Source organism: Lissotriton vulgaris, chromosome 5 (genome assembly GCF_964263255.1).
Source record: "Lissotriton vulgaris chromosome 5, aLisVul1.2, whole genome shotgun sequence".
In the NCBI taxonomy this organism is placed as follows: Eukaryota; Metazoa; Chordata; class Amphibia; order Caudata; family Salamandridae; genus Lissotriton; species Lissotriton vulgaris.
This window is the reverse complement of record NC_141693.1, coordinates 1,938,829,636-1,938,854,696: the sequence shown is the minus strand read 5'-3', so window position 1 is coordinate 1,938,854,696 and position 25,061 is coordinate 1,938,829,636. Positions and strand designations below refer to the sequence as shown.

At 45.5% G+C, this 25,061-nt stretch overlaps 1 protein-coding gene across 1 annotated transcript in view; it reads right to left on the bottom strand.

The window, feature by feature from the left end:
- LOC147717809 (uncharacterized) overlaps positions 1–25,061 on the bottom strand; it is a 299,575-nt gene that overhangs the window by 202,639 nt on the left and 71,875 nt on the right. Inside the window, exons 3-5 of the mRNA XM_086924596.1 lie at positions 14,525–14,598; positions 13,432–13,542; positions 11,028–11,132 (exon numbers count right to left, since the gene is read on the bottom strand). Of these exons, the coding sequence (XP_086780722.1) occupies positions 11,028–11,132; positions 13,432–13,542; positions 14,525–14,598 (290 nt within the window). The remainder of the gene's footprint in view (positions 1–11,027; positions 11,133–13,431; positions 13,543–14,524; positions 14,599–25,061) is intronic.

The following is a 25,061-nucleotide window of genomic DNA, read 5'->3' as shown; positions in this document are numbered from 1 at the left end:
ATAGTCCTGGTAGCCTGAGCGCCGAGGGCCCACTGCCTCCGCCCGGCCCGCACCTGGCCCTTAAGGCCTTCCTACGGTGGCGACCGTAGGATTAGTAGGGGTTATTGGGTTGATGGTAGACGAGGTTTGGATGGGATCTAGATGGTGCAGTTTGGGTCCTGTTCTGGGGTGGGTGGGTGAGGGTTTGGTTCGTTCTTGGGTTGTTTGGTTTTGGTTGGGGAAAATGGCCGCCATCAGTGCTGGGAGGAATGATGTCTTTTCTTTGTGGGGACCCGGATGGGGAGACTGTGCGAGAACAATATGGGACAATGGCTGATGTTGCTAACTTGAAATGTGTCACTTGGAACGTAAGGGGGCTTCATACTATGTCCAGGCGCCACAAGGTCCACGCTTATTTAGTGCGTAGGGGAGTGCAAATGGAGCTGCTGCAGGAAACTCATCTGAACAAGGCGGAAGGGGCGGCGCTACAGCGTAGGTGGCGGGGGCAGGTCTTTTCCACGTCGTACTCCGCTTATGCCAGAGGGGCGCTAATATGGATCAGAGCAGGGGTCCCCTTCCAAGTCACGAGAACAGTGATAGATCCAGAGGGGCGTTACGTGGCCATCTCGGGCACTCTAGGAGGGAGGGACTTAAACGTTTGCTGTGTGTACGCTCCTAATATGGACCAGACTGCCTTCCTTTCCAGGCTATCGGGCTCGTTGGCCCACTTCTTCTCCGGGCCCCTTCTGCTTGGGGGAGACTTCAATTCCGTAGTGGACGTAGACATGGACCGCTCGCATCCACCGCTTCCCGATTCTCCGGTTCGTCGCACGGCTAAGGGTCGTCAGGATTGGCAGACCCGCTGGGGTTTGACGGACATCTGGAGGGCGCATCATCCCGCACCTAGGGATTATTCGTATTTCTCGAGCCTTCATGAGTTGCATGTCAGACTAGATGGCTTTCTTGGGTCGCCCGAACTGGTTTCGGCAGCGGTCCGATCTGAATACTTGTCCAGGACCATTTCGGACCATAACCCCCTCCTGCTGGACCTTCGCTGGTTCCCCGGGACGCCGGCGGTGCCCACCTGGAAGCTGCGACCCGAGATTCTTGAGGACAGTGTTTTCAGGGCGGACCTGGGGGATAAGATATTGGAATATTTTGCGTCCAACGGCGGCACCGCGAGTACTAGAGCGTTAGAATGGGACGCTTTTAAGGTAGTGGTGAGGGGTTACTGTATTTCTAAGAAGGTGGGCATGAGGCGCGTTATCCTAGCTGACTTAGATGCAGCGGACCGGAAACTCCGCGAGCTTGAAATTAGCCGCCCCGGACACCCGGAATTGCAAATACAAACGGCGGAGGCGAGGGAGAGGGTAGCGGCAGAGGTCGAACGGCTCCGCTGTTTTGATTATAAGGCCTATACGGTCCGGTCCATCGCAGAGGGGGACAGATCGAGCGCGTTGTTGGCGTGGTTGGCCAACCCTACGCGCCAGTCCCAATCGACGACAAGTATGCGTGAGGCAGACGGAACCGAGGTACACACTCAACCGGAGATTCTTAGTTGCTTCCGGCATTATTATGAATGTTTGTACCGCAGTCGCTCCGCACAAGACCCTGACCGACTTGATGATTATCTGCGTCCACTGGAGCTCCGCACAGTGGAGCAAGAAGTGGCGAAAGCCCTGGGATCCGACATTGAATTGGGGGAGATCCGCGGGGCCATTAAACGGATGGCGAGAAACAAGACCCCGGGCCTGGATGGCCTACCTGTGGAGTTTTATGCAGCTTACGCTGACCTCCTAGCCCCTCGATTATTGGTGGTCTACAGGGAGGCGAAGAGGCTGGGGCGACTCCCGAGCTCGATGTGTGAGGCGTTGGTGGTTCCTCTCCTCAAACCGGGCCGAGACTCATCCGACCCGGGGTCTTACCGTCCCCTATCGATGTTGACGGTGGACTATAAAATACTGAGCAGCATCTTGGCCTCGAGGCTGCTGGGACACATGAGTTCCCTGGTGCATGAGGACCAAGCTGGTTTCATCCCACGGCGGAACACGACTATGAATATTTGCAGGTTGTTCCGCTTGCTAGGGGAACCATTCGTGGATGCCCCGTCCCCGGTTGTCTTGTCGGTGGACCTAGAGAAGGCTTTTGATAGCCTGGAGTGGGACTACCTCTGCACGGTGCTGCGGAGATTCGGCCTCGGGGAGGGCTTTGTCAGGTGGACCGTGGTTCTCTATGCCTCTGCTTCGGCCAGGGTCCGGGCGGGCCCACTGATTTCCTCGCGGTATCCGGTAGAACGAGGCACGCGGCAAGGGTGTTCATTGTCCCCACTTCTCTTTGCGCTGGCGGTGGAGCCACTCGCGCTGCACCTTCGATCGGGAGCCCACTATACGGGCTTGTGGACGCCTGCGGGCCCGCATTATGTTTCGCTGTATGCGGACGACCTGTTGCTCTTCCTGGAGGACCCGCTCGACGCTTTACGTGGAGCGGCGGTGGCGCTCACAGAGTTCGGGGAGGTCTCGGGCCTCCGAGTGAATTGGTCTAAGACCTGTCTTTTTCCGGTACGCAGGGGTACTCCCGCCCCTGCCCTAAGTAGGGAGATTAGATGGGAACCCGACTGCTTTAAGTACCTGGGGGTATTTGTTTATTACGACCAACCCGACCTCCTAGATGGGAACATTGCCTGCAGTATTCGAGCACTCCGGGGCTGCATGGACTTTTGGGCCACGCTGCCGCTTTCGGTGGCGGGACGGATCGCCCTGCTTAAAATGGTGGCGCTTCCCCGGCTATTATATTACTTCCGGACTCTACCGATCTGGGTCCCACCGGCCACGTTTCGACTGTTACGCTCTATGGTGGTCGGATTCCTCTGGGGGTCGGGCCGACGGCGGGTGGCCCTCAAAACCCTGATGAGGCCGAAAGACGAGGGGGGGCTCGCGGTGCCGGACTTTGAAAAGTATTATCTGGCGGCGCAGCTCCAGACCTTCACCCAGGAGATCGCCAGGGAATTCCGGGGCCCGGAAGACGGGAGGGGGACGGGCATGGCCAGGCATGTTCTCTCCTTTATAGCGCTGCGACAACGTTTGGCCCTGCGGGATTTGTCGATGGAGGAGCGGACTGTCCGCCTGTGTTGGAATCGGGCCCACGCCCGAGGCCAACTGAGAATACCATATGCGCCTGAAATACCGTTGGGGATGCTGACGGCCCTCCCCCACGGAGGGGATTAGTCACGCTTGGCGGCCTGGGAGGATGCCGGCTTACAGCTGGTTGGGGATCTGTACGAGGACGGAGCGCTCTTGTCCTTCCAGGATCTTATTGACCGCTTCGAGATCCCCCGTGGTGACTTTCTGCTACACTCGGCCATTGTACGAGTGATCCAGGCACACTGGAGGAACGGGCAGGAGGAACCCCACTTATCTCAGGTGTGCCAGTACGTGATGATGTCGGCGGGCACGGTGAAGGCGGTCACTTGCCTCTACGGCAGGTTGATTAACGAAGGGTTGGCTCCTCTCACCACTCTAAGAAACCGCTGGGAGGAGGACATTGGTAGGGAGATCCCGGAGACGACCTGGTCCCAGTTGGTGAGACGAGCCTGGAAGGGCACACGTAACGCCCGTTTTCAGCTGGTCCACTATTACGTTCTCCATAGAGCGTACCTGACCCCGGTGAAAATCAGGCGATATTTTGCCACGAATTCGGCGGAATGCCCTAGGTGCCCAGCTCAGGAAGCGGACCTCCTACATATGTTATGGGCCTGTCCAGGACTGTCATCTTACTGGCAGGAAGTAGCGACGACCCTGGAGGAGGTGACGGGGAGATCCTTATCATTAGATGAGGCGGTGGGGCTCCTGCACTGGTTTCCCCATACCCCCAGGAATAAAATTTCTAGTAAATTTATCGACCTAGGGCTCCTCCTTGCTAAACGAGAGGTGACCAGGAACTGGAAGGCACGAGTTGGTCCAACAGGCAGCAGATGACACAGTGAGCTTTTGAAGTGGGCGGCGGGGGAGAGCGCGCTGAGATATCAACTAGCTTGGAGGCAGCGTAATGAGAAGGCGCAGGAGGCCGCGTTGGAGTGGGAAATGTTGGTGCAGGCCCTCAGGGATTATTGTGCCCCCAGCGACTCTGAAGGTGAAGAAGCGACTCGCCCTGAGTCCCGGTAAACGTTTGTACTGATAGTCCTATTGCTTTCCCCGTGGGTCCCATGGCAGATCCTGTGTCGGTAGCTCCCTGGCGCTGGTGGTGGGGTTGGGTGGGTTTTCTTTTAGTTAGTAGTCCTTTGAGGGTGGGGGTTTTCTTTTGGGTTTATAGGCTTGTTTGGAAAAGCAGATGACGGACAGTGAATCATCCGGACCAGCTCAAGCATCCTACTGCTCCCCCATTGCATTTCGCCGCCCGACCCCAGGGTTATGGGCCGGATGGCTGTGTACGGAACTTACGGTGGGGGGCCAGAGGGCCTTATTCTGTTGATATTGCTTGTGATACAATGTTGGTCGATATTGTAACGATTTACTAATTCCTGCAATAAAAATATATTTAAGAAATTAAAAAAAAAAAAAAAATAGAATGGTGTCATAGTAGCACCTTGGCTGGTCATCCAGGCATTAGAAAAACCCATGACTTATGTAGCCGGTGGTTCTGGTGGGAATCCATGCTCAAAGATGTAACAGCATATGTACAAGCTTGCGCCACTTGCGCTCGCCACAAGGCGTCGCATTGTGCTCCCACAGGGCTCTTAAAACACGTAGCCATTCCTCCTCATCCCTGGCACACGATTAGCATGGATTTTATGACGGATTTGCCCTCCTGTCAAGGTTTTACCTCGATCTATGTGGTTGTTGATTTACTGTCCAAAATGGGACATTTCATACCTCTGAAGCAAGTGCCTTCCTCCAAAGAACTAGCATCTGTTTTTCTGAGAGACATTGTCAAGTTACATGGGTTACCCACGGTCATAATCTCAGACCGAGGTCCACAGTTCGTCTCAAAGTTCTGGAGGGGGTTGTGTTCTATGCTGGGATAGACCATTGATTATCCACTGTTTATCACCCCCAAACTGATGGGCAAACAGAAAGGACCAATCAAACCCTAGAACAATTTTTGCGGTGTTTATTGACTTCCCTTCCATCCACCTGGGTCCAAGCCTTACCTTTGGCCGAATTCGCCTACAATAATTCTATCCATTCCGCTACACATACCTCCCCTTTTTTCTTTGTGCAGGCACAACACCCTAGGATGATCCCTATTACCATCCCTCCCAAGGATTCCTCGGTACCTTCCCTTGATGAACACCATGCCCAAATCAAGCTAGTATGGGAAACAGCAAAGACAGAGTTAAGTAAGGCTAAAGAAGCGTTGAAAAAAAAGCGGATAAACACCGGAGGCCCGAACCCATGTACACAATAGGAGAGAAAGTGTGGTTGTCCACCAGAAATCTAAAGATGGAAGGATCGAAAAAAATCCAGCCCAGGTTCATAGGTCCCTTCCACATTGAAAAAGTCATATCCCCTGTTACCCTTAAGTTGCAACTTCCCCCTTGCATGAAAATACATCCTGTTTTCCACAGCTCCTTGGTAAAGAAATATATCCTGTCTATTGTTCCTGAAATCCCTCCTCCACCTATACAAATTGATGGAGAAGGGGAATACGAAGTGAGAAAGATTCTAGATTCCCGGAAAACTAGAGGCAAACTCCAGTACCTCATCGATTGGGTAGGATACCCCCCAGAGGATAGGTCATGGGAACCTGCAGAAAACATACATGCAGCGAGATTGATTAAACAATTCCACAGACTTCATCCTACTAAGCCTGGTCCTCTGAAGAGGCCTTTGAGGAGGGGTACTGTTAGGAATTAATCACCTTGACATGCGAGATTACTGAGCTGTGGTCTTTTTCCCAGGTCCCTAAAACCAAACAGCGAGTTAATTTTTAGACGCTCCCTTAACTGAGAAAAGAGGCACGGCAGAACGTAGCCTTTGCTTGGCTTACTGTTCTGGTACCACGCCCCCTCTTCACTTCCTGGTTCCTGACTCGAGGTCTCCGTGGCGTTCTTTGGATTTCGCAGAGACTCCTTGGACCCTTTTCCGCTTTGTTGCCTTCATTCCCTGACCCTGCCTCAGCTGGATGGTCGTTTACTGTGTGAGCGTATCTTTGCCGAGCTTCGCCATTTCTTGATTTCTTACGCGAGAAATTTATCGCGTCTGCCCTTACTTTTCTCACGCATTTAGCGGGCGTTAGTTCGCTTGGTTCTTTTTCCTTGCTTCTGTTGTTTGATTGAGAATACCTGGCAATTTATTTTGTTGTCTTATCCCTCCTGTGAGAGTGAGCGCTCCGCCCTTGTCTCCTTTGAGGGCCGGGTGTCTCTCCTCGTGTGTGTGTGTGCTGCTCCGCTGTGTCCGCCCACAACAGCCGGCCGGTGCTCCTCACATCCCCCATATTTTGTTTTTGTTTGTCTGGTGTGAATGTCCCTCGAGAGTTCTAATCCTCCTACCCCGATACTGATTATTCAGCCTACCTTTTTTGAACTCTTCGATAAAGCCTGTCTAATCTACAGTTGGGGGAAGCACACCTGCAGAATCACGCATGTCAATGTCTCCTGCATGCAGGTTAGTGAAGTAAGGATATATTATGTGTATTGCTTATTTTGTTTTCTAGCCTGGACATCCATCTACGACTCCTGCTGTACCCTGCATACCCCCTTGTATGAGGAGAGTGGTGGACACTCCTAGGGTAATTCCCTCATACTTTTAGGAGACAGTAGACAGGAGTGTGTATCTATTTGCATTCTTGCTCCTGTGTCCTGGAGGTGTAGGGATCCTTCTTCGCTCCCGTGGAAACTTGATTACTAACCTGACAGATGGTAATGCTAATTATGATGAAATGTTCCGTTTTCACCATTAAGGTCACCATTTTGTACATAGAGCAAATCCTCCACATGCAGTGTTTAATTATACACAATGAGAACACAGCACTACACACCACAGGGTAGCTCAAAAACATTTGCACCGAAGTTTGCATATTTTTTTCAGGTCGCAATCCAGCTGATCCAGAGTCCTACCATTATAAACTCACACCTTTGCAGGTTAACAAAACTATGCTTACTGATACCAAATTTATTAATTCTACATCTTTTATTACTCAGTTGTCAATACAAGGGTTTGACTTTTGGAAAGACAATATTGGATTAAAATCTACATGGGGAACTAGAGATTGGCAGGTTCAGGGGAACAAGGCTTTATTTAGAGCATGCCTTATACCACACCAAATGACTTTCCAGAATAAAACTGTACAGCTGTCATCCTTTCTTGGCGAAGATAAAAGAACACCCCCACATCTGCATGCTTTGCAAATTGACAACAATTACACAAAGGACACATTTGACAACACTCGAGGGATGGTTAGTGTGGCCAAAAGATACTAACGCATATCAGGCACGCTTTCTTGACAACACCAAAGGTTCTAGAATAAATAGGCCAGAACCATGTTATATGCAGACAGAACACGCAGGAGAGATCACAACTTACAGCATTGGGAGGTTGTGCCTATAATAGCTAAAACTCTTAATGCTGTCTGAGGTGAAACAGCACTTGTCTCTTCTTTTTTAAAGTGTGGCCATTTAAGATTTTTTGTTAGATCCTCGAAAGCCATGTCAAAAGCGCTTTCAGTATGCAATATATAATGGAGAGTGGACATTTTCACAGCAGGAAGCTGCTGAGAGACTGCATGAGATTGACAGATCAAATTTGGAAAGGTCTCTAGCAGTAGTAGACAATGGTATGACCACCTTATCCACTAGAATATATTCTCTGGGTAACATTGTGTTTTGTGTTTTGTGCTTTCAACATCATACAGAGTGACATGTCTTCTTTACAACATGGGCAGTCACAACTTAGATCAATAATGCAACATAGTTGAACTCTACAGAAACTGTGTACTTGCCATGTCCCATGGAAACACCTAAATGTCAGCAGCCTGTTCTATCCATACAATTTAATTAAAGAACATATCGTTGTGACTAAGAAAGACACAACATACATATTGTTACACCTAGAAAGTTAGAAAAATTACCATTTACAGTTTCAAAAGTGCTGAGTGCAGATTGGATAATACAAGGAGTGATTTTGCTGCCAATTTCAACTTTTCACTTAGAATACTGTTTACAACACCATCAAGTAGGTAGATATGAAGCACTAGGAGACGGGTTTGTACATGAGGCATGGATCCTACCTTTCACATTTCGTTGTAGGAATGAGGCAACTGAGGTTTTTCCTAGCGGCACAGGCTGCAAGAGTACTTTAGGCCACTCTTTAGTTAGCAGGAAGCTAACACTCCATGGCTCATGTAATGCATCCAAGGTGAACTTTTCATTTTATTTGAAAAGGTTCCCCAGCTGCTGTGATCGTTCTGCGTTCAGATTGCTCTCTAATGGGAGTAATTTGATGTTGAATGATCAAGGCTGCTGTGGGATGAGACCAGGAATACCAAATCTGGTTACGGTTTCTGGGTTCAAGGCCAGTTGTGCACAAATACTGTTTCTAACAGCCTGTACAGTTAGGGGTGCAACAATTTGGACTTCGATACAGATTTCGAATGTGGACTTTGATGCTTTAAGCCGGCTGGAAGCCTTCTTTGTTCAGATAGAGTGGCCTTAACATCTGCACGAAAGATGTTTGATCTTCAAGTTGCAAAGTCTTCCTTTGGGATACAGCCGCTACTTCGCATCAGCCTCCCACACTATTTTGGGGAGTTAATGCCCTGCATTTTTAATATTTCTAAAACTGCGGCGATAGGACACTTTTTAAAGTCAACATGCTCTGGGTTGGGCCTTTTTGGAGGCTTTCTGCATGACCTGTTTCTAATTGTTGGAAGCCTGATTTTATTCTGTCTATTCTGCATTGCATGTTCCACCAGGCGGCCAAATGGGGATGGCACTAACACACATGGTCGTATGTCGTGAGAGAATGATACAGTGCTTTGGCGCACCTTTGCTACAAGAACAAAATGACACCTGATTCTTTTCCTTTCAGCCTGCTTGGCTAAGCTGCGTGCAGCCTGTATTCCACTGTCAGTTGTGCACTTTGGTATGTGCCCTGGATATATGCTTGGGGTGGAGCTGTTCTAATCTACGGACATTACACTACTGATAGGTCCCCTAAAGACACACCTGTAAAGATGCCCTGTGTAATAGCTGTTGCTTCAGAACACATATCATGAGCCTTCCTGAGATGCTTCTGTTCCTGGTGACGTGGATCCTGGCTCCTCCTCTGAGGATGTACTACTGTCCATCCCTCCTTCAGCGGCTGCTTAGGGGGTTGGATTTGAACATGTTTGTTCCATGGAACTGGCGAGAGGGGCGCCAACAGAGCAGTCATCTGCGGATGCTGGGACCAGCACGGTCTACTCCATGGAACATTTAAACAATCTGGCTGCTTTGGGCAGGAGAATTTGTTTTTTAAAATCTGCCTATGTTTTTTATTTACAAAATTGCTTTTAGAAATGAAGTGTTTTTTATTATCATCTCTTCGATTTCCTTTTATAACATGCAATTTCATTTTCTATATGCTTTTATTATCAAAGACATGCAGTGCTTTAAGGCTTTAGGTTTTGTATTAACATACATTGTTTGCATCGTTTTTAGAAAGCTTTTTAGTCATCTCACGTCCAAGGAGTGTGTGTCAAATGGTCACATATAGGCCCGGGTAAGAACACCACCATTTTGCATGCTCACATTTTTAAATTGCCTTCTCTTTTTTTTAAACACGCTGTCATTTGACACACATTTGTTTGCATGACTGCCCAGAATAATATTCTCTGAAATGGCTTTGTTTACATTTCCACTTAGTAGGCAGATTTTCAATTACCTTGATCATTCTGCATAAAGGCTAAGATCACTGAGCAAATTGGTGTTGTTTGTTAATTTCCACTCCACGACAGAGCTATCATAGAAGAATCAACAATAGCAGTGTGACTGGGACTTCTGCAGGGCAACATGGGTGATTTTATTATATAAACAAAATCACTCCCTTGTTTAGTTAGAAGAGCATTTCGCTGGCACTGAGAGGTTGCCCCATGCCAAAATTTCAGTCCAGCGGATTCCTGTTTCCTTCTTGTGAGGGATGAGGCACAGCTCTCCACCAAGACGGGCAGCCTGATGAAACTTACCCACAGGTAACTTGGGAGTTAGATGACACTACAGCGATTTTGGCAGATACACCAATCATAAATACAAAATATTACAGTACTTATATGCAAGCATATGCTCTGTAAATAGCAAAATGGTTGAATTGTTTATCTTTTTCACCTTCATTATTAAAGAATTGAATTATTCTATTCTTTTTCCTCCTATTGATTATTGCAACACACATATTTTACTTAAGAATCACAATGTTTAAATAAATATTGAAATGTTATGTTGTGTATTTCTTGTGTATCTCTGTGGATATGCAAGAGTAACCAAACGAAAGGCTTCTAAATCTATTACCACAATATCCTTGGAGAGTCAGGGTTGTCATGTTTTGTTGTTCCACATTCCACCTGTCATTCGACTACGGTTAGTGGTGCGGATGGTGCACTGTGAGCCAGCAGGACTAAGGTCAACATATCCTGATGGTGTGCACAGAATCAGTCTTGCACAGTTTTGACGTTTATGTTGTCCAACAAACGCACAGTTTTACTGAGATAGTATAAGCCATACGACATGAAAGTATAAGCCATACTCCACTATTTAAACAGATGCACATGAGGGCAGATGCAGGTATACAGGACGGAGACCTCGATGGAGTTACATAGCAGGTTATTGGACAGCATCATATTTATGGGACTGTCATAGCAAGTGAAATACCCTAGACCAGGGGCAACTGAGAATAAGGTCAGCCTCTGTGCCCACTCTCATTTTCCTCTAGGGTAGAAATCTATGGCGACTGCCTGGTGGTGGTATTCTGGTCAGCGCTCAACGAGAGCTAAAAACAAACCCCATAATCTCAATTCTTAAATCAAATATAATGACAAAAAGTAAACTCACTGAGAAGATGGGGGAATTTGTCTTTTCTCACCGTAATTGAAGTTGCTCCGCCTTTCTACCATGAAATCCAGGTTGTTGCAGTTGGAGTAGGTTTTGAACGCCTCCCTCTCAGCATCGTTCCCACTCTGAGACCTACCTGGAAAAGAAAGACAAACATCATATGACTGCAGCAGATGACCACTGAGATGATGCAAGGCCTAATTATACTTTTCAAGAATGATAGAAAAAAGTTATATATACATTTAACAACAAAGCTAAGATATAGATCAAAAGGCAAATTGGCATGCTGTCTGAAAATATTCATCTTTGGAAAGTCCAAATGATTCAGCACAGAAGTAATGCATTCTTTTTTATTTTTGTAATACATTTTTTATTAAGAAAAAACAAACATCAGCAATAGCATGACAATACAGAAGGAGCAGTACGATAGGCATCAGTGGTACAGTAGATAATATTAAAAAATACAATCATGTATGGTGAAAGGTCTGGGGCGATGGGGGATCATCCCATGCAGGGGCCAGAGGGGGCTGACATATTTCTCCACGATAGGAGTTTCACAAGCCCCACACACAAGACCATTTTTTTGGGGCATCCACGTGACACATGTACAGTCTTTTCTCTAAACATTGCCCAGTCCATGTCTTTTTCCCATTCCTGTGCCGTGGGCGGAACTGATGCCCTCCATTGCTGGGCAATATTCCTCTTAACCAGCATTAGCCCCAATGTTACCCACTGCGTCAAGCAGACATTCAGGTGCGTTGGTTCCCAGATGTTTAGGAGATACCTACGGGCCTCCACCCAGAGCTGCACAGACAGATGAATGCATTATTGACATATCCATCTGCCTCCTTTACCCACCACAGTATTTTAGAAGTGAAATTTAGGTAGGGTTCCGGTTCCTGGTAGGTAACGTGTATTCAATTGATGCTTATGGAGGATCAATAGAGACCTGCTGTGGTCTACAGGTTGGTCTGTAGGCAGGGCAATGGACAGTCTACATATGGTAGATACTACTTAAAAGAAATACATTTCTGTTGTCCCAGATGTTTTACACTGGAAACTTAAGAGTGGTGTCAGAGATTCGGTAAAGTTTGGCACTTTGCCATCCAGGGAATTCTCTGTGGGTGGTGAACATCCACCCTAAGGGATCATCTTTGGAACCTGCACTAACACCTTTAACTCTACAGTATCTGATGATGCAGATGCCCTTCTTCAGCTCTACTGTGCACTTCTTCTGACTAGAATTATAGAAAAGATTTAGTTGCACTAATGCCTCATATCGATAGAGGTTAGAAAAAGACGCTGTGTTAGCTGCCTGCACTTGCCACATCCTCATTGTTATCACCCCTGTGCTGTACACAGGTTGACAACAAGTGTATACATACTCTACCTGGTCATATTTTGTATTGATGCTACCTACTCTCACTTGCCTCCTTACTGTACATACTACACTGCCTCTAAAAGTTATACAAATCCTCCTATTCTCTCACATAACATTTTCTAAAGTACTCTGCCATTCTTCCGGGTCAAGCAGTGCTATATCAAATCAATCAATAAATAGGGTGTTCCTGTTTTGGATAGGGACATTGGATTATGTTAAACTGAAGAAGAACATTGTTAAAATACATTTATAACAAACAATGCAAAGTAATGAAAAATTAACAAACAAAAACAAGACAAAAACAGACCAGGATCTAAGACTGACCAACCCACTAATAAATGTTTAGTACAACATTTTAAAGCCTACATTTTGTAATTGAAATGCCCCATACAATATATCTACTAAACCACATAAAAGTTCTACTGTCAGATCAGAACCCACTTGCCTATTTAAGCCAAGCAGAATCTGTTGACCCATTTTGTGGTAGAAAAACATGGGGAATTAGATTTAGAAGGAATTGAGTCAAAATACGTTTGTATCTGGGGTGAAGGAAAGTATAAAGGGTCAGGATGAGAATGGAATGCCTAAGTAATAGGAAAATAGGTTAGTGTGCTGCATTTTTAAAACATACAGTGAAAGACAGGAAGACCACAGCACTGTTGCTTTAAGAAGAATTTTAATAAACACTGCATCAGTACATTATAGATGGTGAAAGACGTGCAATTTTTGTGTAACCCAGTCAATTCACTATTATGTGGTCTTAGACATTTTGAAACTGATGTACTTTGCAATTCAGTTTATCATTTTATTTTTTAATTTCCACTTTCCAGTTACTCAAGGGTACATTCAGTTGCTGTTCTAAGATTGTCTTTCTTCATATCTTTCAAGATGTTTTATCCATATGATTTAAACATTCGTGTGGCTCACCACAAATCACGCATCAGCACACAAAAGTGGGTCTGGAGATCTGGTTGGGACTGTGTTCATGCAACCTTAACACTGGAACACGACAACTTGGCGGAAACTTTTGACTGGCACAGCGCTGCATACTTACAAAACAAGAACTCTCCAAGGGAGTACTGTACGTCAGTGTCGTTGTTCATCTTCACCACGATGCAGTCATCAGACACCGTGTGTACTTGTGAGGAGATCTTGTACGCATTATCTGAAAAGCAAACAGAGTGAATGCGGTAGGTCCCATTTGCGGCGAAACACGTCCAGACGTCCAGTCTGTGGCATAGCAGTGTAAAGTGAATGCTACAACAAGGTGCACAAGTTTGCACTAGGCTGCTTAGATTATAAAAAAACAGTGCAACAACAGTCAAGAGAGGCAGGATTGAACCACAATGTTTGTCTTGGTTTTGGTCCACGACCAGAAAGAAGCAAATACATTAAGAAGCCTTCTGGATCACAAGGGTAAGAGCCCCCTCATTGTGCTGGTGGAGAACCGAGATGAAATAGGAGAGGAGATTTAGTAATAGAATGACATGCCTCAAAAACATCATCTAGTGGAGATGCTATGAGTTATGGGTATCCAACCTTAGGCAGGACACGAATGATGGAGCAGAAAAGTAGATAGAGGGACAGGGTATGAGATAGAAATGAAGGCTACAGAAAGTGTAAAAGAGAGCCTGGAGACAGAGCGTCAGACAGAGAATGGAGACAGAGAGACAAAGGATGTGTGTGCATGTGTTTGTGTGCGCACGAGTGCATTCATCTGTACGTCTGTGCATGCCTTTCTGTGCTTGGAAGCCGGTATGTCTGTGGGTTCCGAAATATGTCTTCGCATTTGCAGATCTTTTTTACCTTCAGAATTCCTTTTAAGATTAAGGCTTCAGGGGACATGTTAGTCTGTAGAACAATGAGGAGACTCAGATTCAATCAAACTGATCCCACTATTACTATTTCCCCGACGCGGCTCTTCTAATTTTTCTTCTCATTCGTTATCTTTATTCAGATTTAATTCTTGGCAGCAAATCATACAAAAGTAAATTTGCAATGCTTTTTACACATAAAAATTTTCAATAGTTCTAATATCATCCAATTTCTCTAACTTCAGTTCATAATTTCATGCTGCCATTGGATATGCAACCTGAATGGCATGAGGTATTCACAGGTATTGCAGTGGATGAAAGATAAGTGTATACCTTTTATCTTAACTGAGTCATCCTCTTCCAAAAAGGTTAAATTTTCATGGTTATAGATCACAATTTGCCCTTGTCTGAAAAAGAATCAAGATCCCATATATTAGAAAACATGTTGAATTTCAGCATTATAACTATCTCCTCTAAATTTAACAATCTTCGTTAAGAAGCAAACAATGTCCATATCATTCGTACAACTGACTTCAACGTAAAAAGAAATAGCAAACGAAGTGCACACATTTGACCACATTGCAAAAATGCACCCCTATCTTCACACTTGATCACAATGTTATTTCTACCAAAGGACACTCTCCTAAAGAGGACATCCTACCGAGACCTCAGCACTTGTGGCTCTCTGTATAATCCACATAATCTACTACATTTTCAGTGAATTCTTTTATTTTTACATCCTCTGCGAAAAAGGTAAATAAAAACTAAAAACCACAAATTCCTGACATTGTACTGGGTGAGACTTCTACAGGATTGAAACATGTACTTACTCAATTAATTAGTTGTTGTATTTTCAAGAATCAATCTTAGATTTTAAAAAATGCATTTCATTAACTATCTGCCAAGGATGAACTTTTCTGTAAAATACAGCTGATTTGCAAAGAAAGGTTTGGGTTGAAATTAACAATTAGGTGAACTACTCGAACAACTTCTATCTAGTGATTTAACCAAAACTCCTCTTACAATTAAACACCATGAACTTACACAAAGGAGCACACTTGTCGGAATATTCTTCCATCTAAATAACATATTACACAATTTCCCTTTTGAACAAGTTTGGTCACACTATTTTGCTATCCCCTTCCTCACTTCTGGGAAAGACCATGTAATGGCATTCCTTGTCAATAACATTCAGAAGATTTCAGAACCAGTGTTCTCACTATTAATATTTCAACAATACTAGATCACTCGTCAGCTACTTCAACGAACCTACACTGAAATCAGTAAGAGAGTAACCGTGTGTGCTTTGGTACTCTAGGCAACGCAATAAAAGTAAAGGAATCACAAGGTGTTAGAAACTAGGTTGTCGATTGACTGGACTATGAGCCATGGTCAAGCAGCCACCATAATCCTAGTCAGGGTAAGAGGAAGTATAAATTAGCCCGCGCTCACCCTCTGTTAGTTTGGCATAGAGCAGCGAGGCTTAACTTCAAACTGTAAAACTGTGAAAACACCATAGAAAACGATTCCACACCAGGTTAAAAAATCCATTCATTAATAATTAAAAAAAGACCAAAATGACAAAGATCCAATTAGTAGAACCGGAGATAATTGAATTTGAATGTTTATAGTGAAAAACAGTACCAATGTGCTATTGTGGATATCAGATCGTGCTGGACCGGGACAAACTCACAAGTTCAGGACGACCGCGATGGAGCGTGGGCCGGATACAGGTATCCAGTTAGGCCCATTTACCACATGTGACCCAACCACTATTGGGTGAGAGGGAGTGGGAGAGGGTTTGCCCAAAGGTCGAAGGACGGTTGTTCATGCTCTCCCTTCCAGTACCGTTTTCACTAAAGATGCGTTCAGGCCCTTCTGTTATTAACCCCAAGTTGGGGATTTTTACACCTTCTTCACTGAGGAATGACTCTCGCTACTCAAACATTCCAATACTATGGACTAGCACAGTTGTGTAGAAACAAAATGACACGAAGGCCTCACACACCTCCCAGGTGGCAGGTTTCATCATTGGCCATCTCACATTCGTCAAATAATCCTCTAATGGCGAACGAGCCCATTTTAGTGTTGTAGTCCCATTATTAGTAGGAAACTAAGGTGAAAGTAAAAACAAAGGGAAAAAAGGAAGGGGAGGGGGGGTTAAATAAAACTCCCTACTGCCCACCAGTCCCCTATTCTTAACCTTATTCATTGGAGGAGGGTTTAAAAACATGATAACCCTATTGTGATGCTGGTTGTCCACTAAATCAGGTCGACATATTTCAGCCCTGTCATGGCCCCATAAGGGGTCTCGGGCTTTCTTCAGGACCGTACTGAACCCAATGTGTCCATATGTTGCTTCCATAAAACATGCGTACAGATTTCACACATACACTACCCGATTGACACCTGGTCCAATCCGGGTCCTTCAGTATCAGGAGGAACCTTCCATGTAGGTTTAGTTGTTGTGCCTCATGGAGGGGCGGGGGAGGGAGTACTGGAGTCACACCTTCGTCAAGGTACTCCCGCTCTGGATACCTCTTGTGTATCCCTGTTCTCCTCTTGATGGTCCATCAGGAGAAGGTTCCGCCTGATACTAAAGGACCCAGATTGGACCAGCTGTCAATCGGATATTGTATGTAAGAAATCTGTACGCATTACACTGTAAGGTGTAAAAAGCCCCAACAGGTGGGGCTAATAACAGAAGGGCCTGTTTGTTTCTTTAGTGAGAACCCACTTAGGCCCCCCTGAACAAGTACCTTAAATCCTGGTCATGCAGCAGCATTGGTGCATGGATCCGTGAAGATGTGTCGTTCAGCAGAAGCAATGCGTTGGCTCCAAGATGCAGCAATGCTGCGGTATGAGGTCCAAATGCGTCGACGTCGAAGATCCCGTCAATTGGGCTTGCAATACAGATTTTGTGTCGAGGATGCATGACGCAGCAGAGGCGGTGCGTCAGTTTCGGTGAGCGGTGAAGGTGTGACGTGGAGTATCGGTTTTTCTTTGAGGTTGCAGTCGACAAGGGATGCTAGTAACTTGCTCCAGGAAAAGCATCACTCAGTGGCGGTACTGAAGGCAATGCGTCGGTCTCAAGATGCGGAATGCGGGGCGATTCAGGTCTTTTGCAATGCGTCCAATCCACGCAGCAGTGGCTGTGTGGTGGTTCTGTTCAGGGATGTGGTGCTCAGCCAAGAATATGCGTCAGTTTTGCTCGGGATGCGTTGCTCAGCAGAGAAGATACGTGGGTACCGCTGGCACGTACATCAGGCCCACTTTAAATGGTCCGGGACTGGGATGGCACACTTGGCAGGGTAGACTCACAGATAAGAGGAGTCCAGATGTAGGGGTTGGACGCCTGTTACGTCCTTGAGGCTTCTGATGAAGAGGCCAGTCAGCTAGCCATTGGAGTCACTCTGGTTTTTGGGGTCAAGTGCAGAAGGTCCAGGCCTTCTCACCCAGGCAAGAGTGCAGCAGGCAGCAGATGAGAACAGCAAACTAGGAGTCCAGCAAAGAAGCAGTCCAGCAGAATGGCAGTCCTTCACCAGCACAGCAGTCCTTCTTCCTAGCAGGGTATCCTCAGGTCCAGAAGTGTACTTAAGTGGTGGTGTTAGAGGTCCACTACGTATACCTAATTGAACCTTTGAAGTCTGAAGACTTCAAAGACAGACCTTTGAAGTGCACAGAAGCCCTGCCCTTCCTGCCCGGGCTCCGGACTTACTACAAGAGGTATGCAGCCCTTTAGTGGGGACGGAACACAGCCTTTTCAGGTGTAAGGGAGGCTGGGCCCAGCTCATCCCTCCCATCCTGCCAGGATGGTCCATCAAGTCACACCTAAGCTTCCAATGTGTGTGGCTGTCTAGGTGGAATGCACCAAGCCCAGCTGTCACCCACCCCAGACACGTGACCCGAGGCAGGCATCAGGCACCAAGTGACTAAAGTAAGAAAATGCCAACTTTCTAAAATTGCCGTTTTCAGAATTGAAATTTAAAATCCGATTTTACTATAAATTATGATTTTAAATTAGGACTCCTAAGGCACCAGACTTGGAAGTTTTATCTCTTCTCAATTGGGAATGACATGTATAAAAGGTAACTATAATGTTATACTTCGGGAAAAATAGGCATTGCTGTGGTAAAAACCAACTGTGAGAGTTTTTCACTAACAGGACATGTAAAACTTAAAGGTAATTGTGGTGCCTTTGAAATACATTGCACCCTGTTCTCTGGGTTGTCCAGGGCCTACCTTAGTGGTGACATATATGAATAAAAAGGGAAGGTTTGGCCCTGGCAAAAAGTTTTATTTTCTTAAGTTTACATGGCAGTGAAAACGCACAAACAGGCTCTGCAATGGCAGGCCTGAGATATGATTAAAGAGCTACTTAAGTCGGTGGCACAATCAGTGCTGCAGGCCCACTAGTAGTATTTAATTTACAGGCCCTGGGTACAGATATTACCACTTTACTAGAGACTTATAAGTAAGTTAAATATGCCAATTGGGATGAACCAATAATACCATGTTTAGGGGCTAGAGTACATGCACCTGTGCACTGGTTAGCTGTGGTAAATTGCACAGAGTCCTAATACCAGCAAAAACGAGGTCAAAAAAGTGAAGGAGGAAGGCAGTTGGGGGAAGACCACCCTAAAGCTGTCAGATCTACACAAGGAAACTAGATATGGTCTGGAGAGAAATGAAAATGGAACTAGTCTAATACCTTAAAGAACAGAGAAAAAGTCAAAGAGCGCTCATTCATCCCACCAAAACAAACTGCTTCAAAAACAAGATTAGAGATGTTCTCAACAGTCCTTAGAACCTCTTCTAAATCATAAAACATCCTCTGCACTAAAGAATTGCTGAGCTGGATATGGCCTCCATACTGACTGTGGATTTAGCGTTGAGTCATATTAGCGTGCTGTCAGTGTTACTCTGCCCTTTATCGCCAAAGTGTTTTTCCTTGTGAGTTGGTGAGTGGTTGGGGAGCAGACAGAAATTAACACTGTGCAAAGTGTTGTTGGGGACATTTAAGCAAAGAGTGGCATGTTGGGGCAGTACTTCCTTTTTCAATGCTCAAATTCAGTATGATCTCTCTCCCATTCATTGGGGTTTACCCAATCCAATATGGCGCTGATTCATTATGCATGTGGCAGGAGTCAGTCAAGCACTGGAGGGCCTGAGGATTTCCCCGTTTTTTTTTGATTGCCCGAAGAAAGGGTGACTCCTCACAGTAGCCACTGACCTACCACATACTTAAAAATGCATTTGAAAAATATCAATTGTCTACTAAAGAGGATCCCAGTTAGGAAGAAAAACCCTAAGTTCCCACTAATACAAAAGACCTCCTTGGCAACATGAATAGTTCTTGTTTGTAGATGGTAAATGGTGCAGAAGTCAATAAGAAAGCCACCAATTCTACTATGAGAAAGTGTTGAGACAGAAACCAGTTTACACTCTTCCAGCTGTGAAAATCCAATATGGAATACAGCTACAGAAATATGGAGTAATAATCTGAGGCAAAAAAACATCTAGGAGGGTGATGAACTTGACACAAAATGCATCTTTCTCTGATCAAATCTTCCTTGCATATTTTCTAGACAAGGGATGGCATCACAGTAAAACAGGTTGTCACCATCTTGGATTAAATAAGTGTGACAATAAGCCCTGCAAAGGCCACCTCCTTGGATAATAAGGACGCCTTCGGGTATATGTTGCGCTATATAAATATTAAAAATAAATAAATAAATAATGATTTTAAGGCTAGCCTCTCATAATTCTTCATGAGAATGCCGCTTCCTAGAAACAGTAGGTGTAGAAAGAAGAACCTCATACTCAACATCCCTCCTTCACTTCATTCGCCTGAACTTTACTAGCCAACGCTGAGCGCTCCGCGCTTCAATGTGCATGGAAGAGCTTCATGCCAGTGGGGAATACTGCAGGCTGCAGCAGGAACACTGATGCGGGCTGGGTGGTGGCTGGTCTGCGCAGGAGCAGAATCCTGAATAATTTGAAAAGAATGGGGACCCCTACATACTAGTTAGTTTGCTAATCGTAGGGAATATATAAACACAAGTTGAAAAAGAAACTAGCAAACCAGTGATAGTGTTGTCGCCCTTATTTCAACCTCATTTCAGATATTGTCTACATGGACAGTAATGATTCACTTAGACAGTAATGTATCAAAAATATATGATTGTTTTATTTTTCATTCTATTTATTTACTTTTTATCTTTTTTTCATTTTCAACAAAATTCTATATTTCTTTTAGATAGTGTGTTGATTAGTTCATAGAAAAACACATATATTTCATAGCATTGACAATAAATAACATACACTACTCATAATGACCAGGAACAAGACATTTTACACATAAATACAAAAGGTGCTGTACGATATATTCGGTCGATGGAAAATTTATGAGGAAGGCAAATGCGGTAGAATGGAACACAACGCGTTTCGGCCTGAGGCCTTCATCAGGTGACCGTCATTCGTATTTTACACAAAAACTGGTGTACAACAAAAACTTTAATTTATTTTCATGTGGAGTAGACTCTGGTTATTTCATATAGAGGAGATCGAGTTATTTTTAATATTTGAGGGACTTCGACGAGATCTATGTAGCACTGATATTTTCTGTTCCTACTTCTTTTCTCTCCTTTCCAGTATCTCCTGAGATATGCAATTGGGTTCAAGATCCACATTACGGGAAGTGGAGGTTCATAGGCTTTTTAGAACTTGTTATGCTCCAGTATAGGTCCACATAATGATCTTAATATAGAAGATTGGAAAAAAGGATATTTTTATAGCGCAACGATTATATCATCCTTATTTTTCTCTTCGAATGAAACTTTCTGATATTCCTCATATTTTAGTAGAAAGGACGTATTTCTTTTTATTCCTTGTTCTTAGGTGCAGGGAAATCTGGTCTTACTTGGTAGTCTGTTCCAAAGTTTGGGATCTCGTAACTGTGAGCGCTTCTCCGCAACGAAGGGGTATGCTTGTATGCACTTCCGAGCGTGCCGGCGTAGGGCTGGAAAGGAATACGCCCAGTATTTATAGGTCGACCTTTCTACTAAAATATGAGGCTAAATGAACACGCTGCCACATCTGGTGAGTCTAGTTCCCAGATGCATTAGTATCTTTTAGTCTGTATTATCTGTGTCCCTTTCTCCTTGACTTTTTGTCATTATGATTTTTCCTCCTTTTTACTTCCCTTCTCTCTGATAACTGTTATACTAACTGCCAGTTCTAATATTCCCCCTTGGGCCCGTTTGGCTTCTTCAACGTTATCTTTTGAATTCCCACCTCCCTCTACCCCTTTATAGTGCCACTCAGTATTCTTTTGATGTGGTTGATTAATATCTTCTACTATCTGCTGTATGCTGTTGTCATCTACAAATTCTGGACTTGAGGTTGATTTTGTCTCTAGCTTTTTCTTTCTATTAAGAAACTATCCAGCCTTTTGTTGACCCCTCACAGACTGCCCTCTCTTCAAACACAATACCATTAAGATCGAGGAATGACGGTTGCATCAAGCGCGTGAAAAAAGATCATATATTAAAAAATCATCAAAATAATTATATTTGACCCGCTCCCTTTTATTTTGCTCAACAGACCTTATCCCATCCTTACCACTAAAACTGTGTTTACATGACATCTCACCCCTCCAGATTCATGTGCCACTTCACTTGCTGAAGGTTCTTGAAATTCAAAAGGTTACTTACCTTATGAGCAGAATATTAACTGCACAAAAAGTCAGAATCTTAGACTAATATTGAAGCTGCTATTGCCAGGCAAATTCTTGGAGAAAGCAGTTTCTCTCCAATATTTCCATTATACGCTCTTTATTTCTTTCAGTCTGGATGCTACTACACATAAAGGACACAGACTACTATAATCCAGGTGCTAGACGATGCTCTGAAAATCCTGGATAAAGTAGATGTAAATTAAATACTACTAGTTGGCCTGCAGCACTCGTTGTGCCACCCACCACAGTAGACCTTTAAAACATATCTCAGGTCTGCCATTGCAGCCTCCAGTGCAGTTTTAAACAAAATAAACTTTTTGTTATGTACACTTAAAAGCGCTGCCTCCAGCAGACACACAAAATAACTTGACACTAGCTTTTTATCATTCCAGACTTCTTGGAGCCTTGGCAGAACTTTCCAGAACAAGATGTGTTGGTAGCATAGGGAATCACCTCACATCAAAGGCTGGCACCAGCTATAAACATTGGACTTCTTGAGCCACTCTTCACTACACTCCTGGATCTGTGAAAATTACAGAAGAAGAACTACCTTGTTCTCCAGAGAACTGCCCTGCTGCTTAAGGCCTGTCTTGCTCCCCAGATGACTGCTTTGCTGCTTGAGGCCTCCATTGTTTCTCAGAGAACTGCCCTGCTGCTTAAGGCCTGTCTTGCTCCCCAGATGACTGCTTTGCTGCTTGAGGCCTCCATTGTTTCTCAGAGAACTGCCCTGCTGCTTAAGGCCTGTCTTGCTCCCCAGATGACTGCTTTGCTGCTTGAGGCCTCCATTGTTTCTCAGAGAACTGCCCTGCTGCTTAAGGCCTGTCTTGCTCCCCAGATGACTGCTTTGCTGCTTGAGGCCTCCATTGTTTCTCAGAGAACTGCCCTGCTGCTTAATGCCTGTCTTGCTCCCCAGATGACTGCTTTGCTGCTTGAGGCCTCCATTGTTTCTCAAAGAACTGCCCTGCTGCTTAAGACCTGTCTTGCTCCCCAGATGACTGCTCTGCTGCTTGAGGCCTCCATTGTTTCTCAGAGGACTGCCCTGCTGCTACCAGAAGCCAGAACTGCTGCTTGAAGTCTGTCTTGTACCCCCATAGGCCTGCCCTGCTCTGTGAGAAGGAATATTGGAACTTCTCCCTTCATGCCAAGCTACCTAAGTGCCTCTATGAATCAGTTGGCTGACCTCGTGTTCTGAGCTACAGGGACACAACAAGCTCTAGGGGCTTCCCTGCAACTGCATAGCTGACCGGCTGCACTGGACCTGCAACTGGACCTGCCTGAGCCCTGCTAGCCTCTGCTGAACTGAGTCATTGATCCCCAAGAGGTGCCATCAAGGGTCCTGGACCATTGACAGGTATTAGATTGCCCTCCTTCCTGCCTAACTAAAAGTTCCTTCTTATCCAGGGCAAAGCAATGTGAATCCTGGCAAAGCTTGGCCGCAGTTCTGGAAGCTTCATAAGAACTGATGCTGAGCAACGTGAAGCCTCACAAAGCCTCACCACACAACTGAAAGCTTCATTGGAAGCCGACCCTGAGCCCCGCAAAGCCTTGCCGTAGAGTGTAATTGGAACTGATGCCAGGCAACGCAAAGCCTCGGAAAGCAAAGCTGTGCAGACCTTACATCAGGGACATAAGGTTCTATTCACAGTGGGCCAAACGTGGTCCTATACCCGGACTGCACTCTCTCACGGCTGGTCTAAACTTGTGACTTTGTCCCGGTCTAGCACGACCAGATACCCTCAGTTGGTACTTTGCCTCTTTTGGTGTTATTTTTACTTAAACCGTTAAAATTCAATATCACTGGTTCTACTGATGTTTCTCATTATTATTATTTTTTAAACCGTTTTAATTGCAGAACCAAGATATACAGCATACTTTTATAAAGACCCTGCACTGCCAACTCCAGTGCGTATTTCTTATTTAAATGATCTTTGTACACGGCCTGTTGCCCACAACCCGGAGGTCGGGCAGCGTCAAACACTGGATCACCATTCTCAGCAACCTTTAAACATTAGCGTTCGCCGTGCAAGGATTTCTTCATTCCGCTTTTACTTTTTTTGTCTCCCACCCCAAACCCCATTACCCCCCCAACTTCTTAACTTCCCAATTCCCTCCCCCGCCCACCCACAAGTGCCCCCACCTATGCCTGAGCTCTCTGTGAATGTGTGTGTATGAGTACTATCAGGAGTACCTGATTAACTATGGAGAAAGTGCACCTGGTGTGTTTGTGGGAGCTTCAGCCCCTAAGTCGGAAAGTCCCTCCTCCTCCAACGTTCTGTCTCGCAAGGCCTGCACCAACGTCTCCCACGCCGCTGCCGCCTCCAGTGCCTTGTCGTCGGGCTTGCGGCGAACCAGCTGATACCTAAGTGTACTTTCACTCGCCGCCCATTTGAGAAACTCATTAACCCACCGCCTAAGCATAGGGCCTTTCTTCGATTTCCAATTTCTTGTTATTTCTCTCTTGGCCAGGATCAGACCCATATCTAGGAATTTACTTGTGATCCTATTCTTGGGTGTGTGCGTAAACCAGTGCAACACGCCAACAGCCTTATTATACTGTAATTCCCTGTCCGTTACTGCGTTTAGTGTCTCACAGATCTCCTGCCAATAGTCCCGTTGGTGTGAGCAGTCCCACAACATATGGACCAGGTCCGTCCCTGCTGTAGTACATCTGGGGCATGCCGCGTTCCCCGCTCCAAAATACTTCCCGATTTTCCCTGGTGTGAGGTAGGCTCTATGAAGTACATAAAAATATATCAGTTGGAAACGTGCGTTTCTCGTGCTCTTCCTTGCTCTCCTCATCAATTGCGCCCAAGTGGTGTCAGGGATCTCCATCTGGAGATCTAACTCCCACTTGGCTTTGAGTGCTGTTAAAGGTTGCAGGTTGAATAAAGGCACGTTACCGCTTTATAAGTGCCAGCTACCATCATAGTATATTGGCAAGCCATGGACATAGCTGAATCCTGGAGCCCTTCCCCCCAGTGCGCTTGCATAGCTCTTGTCACAGCAGTGTGCATCAGAAACCCCCCCCCTCGGGAGGTCAAACCGCTCTTGCAAGGTTTGTTATGGGATTAACGCTCCATCTTCGTGTAGGTCCCATAGCATTTGCAGCCCAGCGTCCTCCCACCCCTGCAG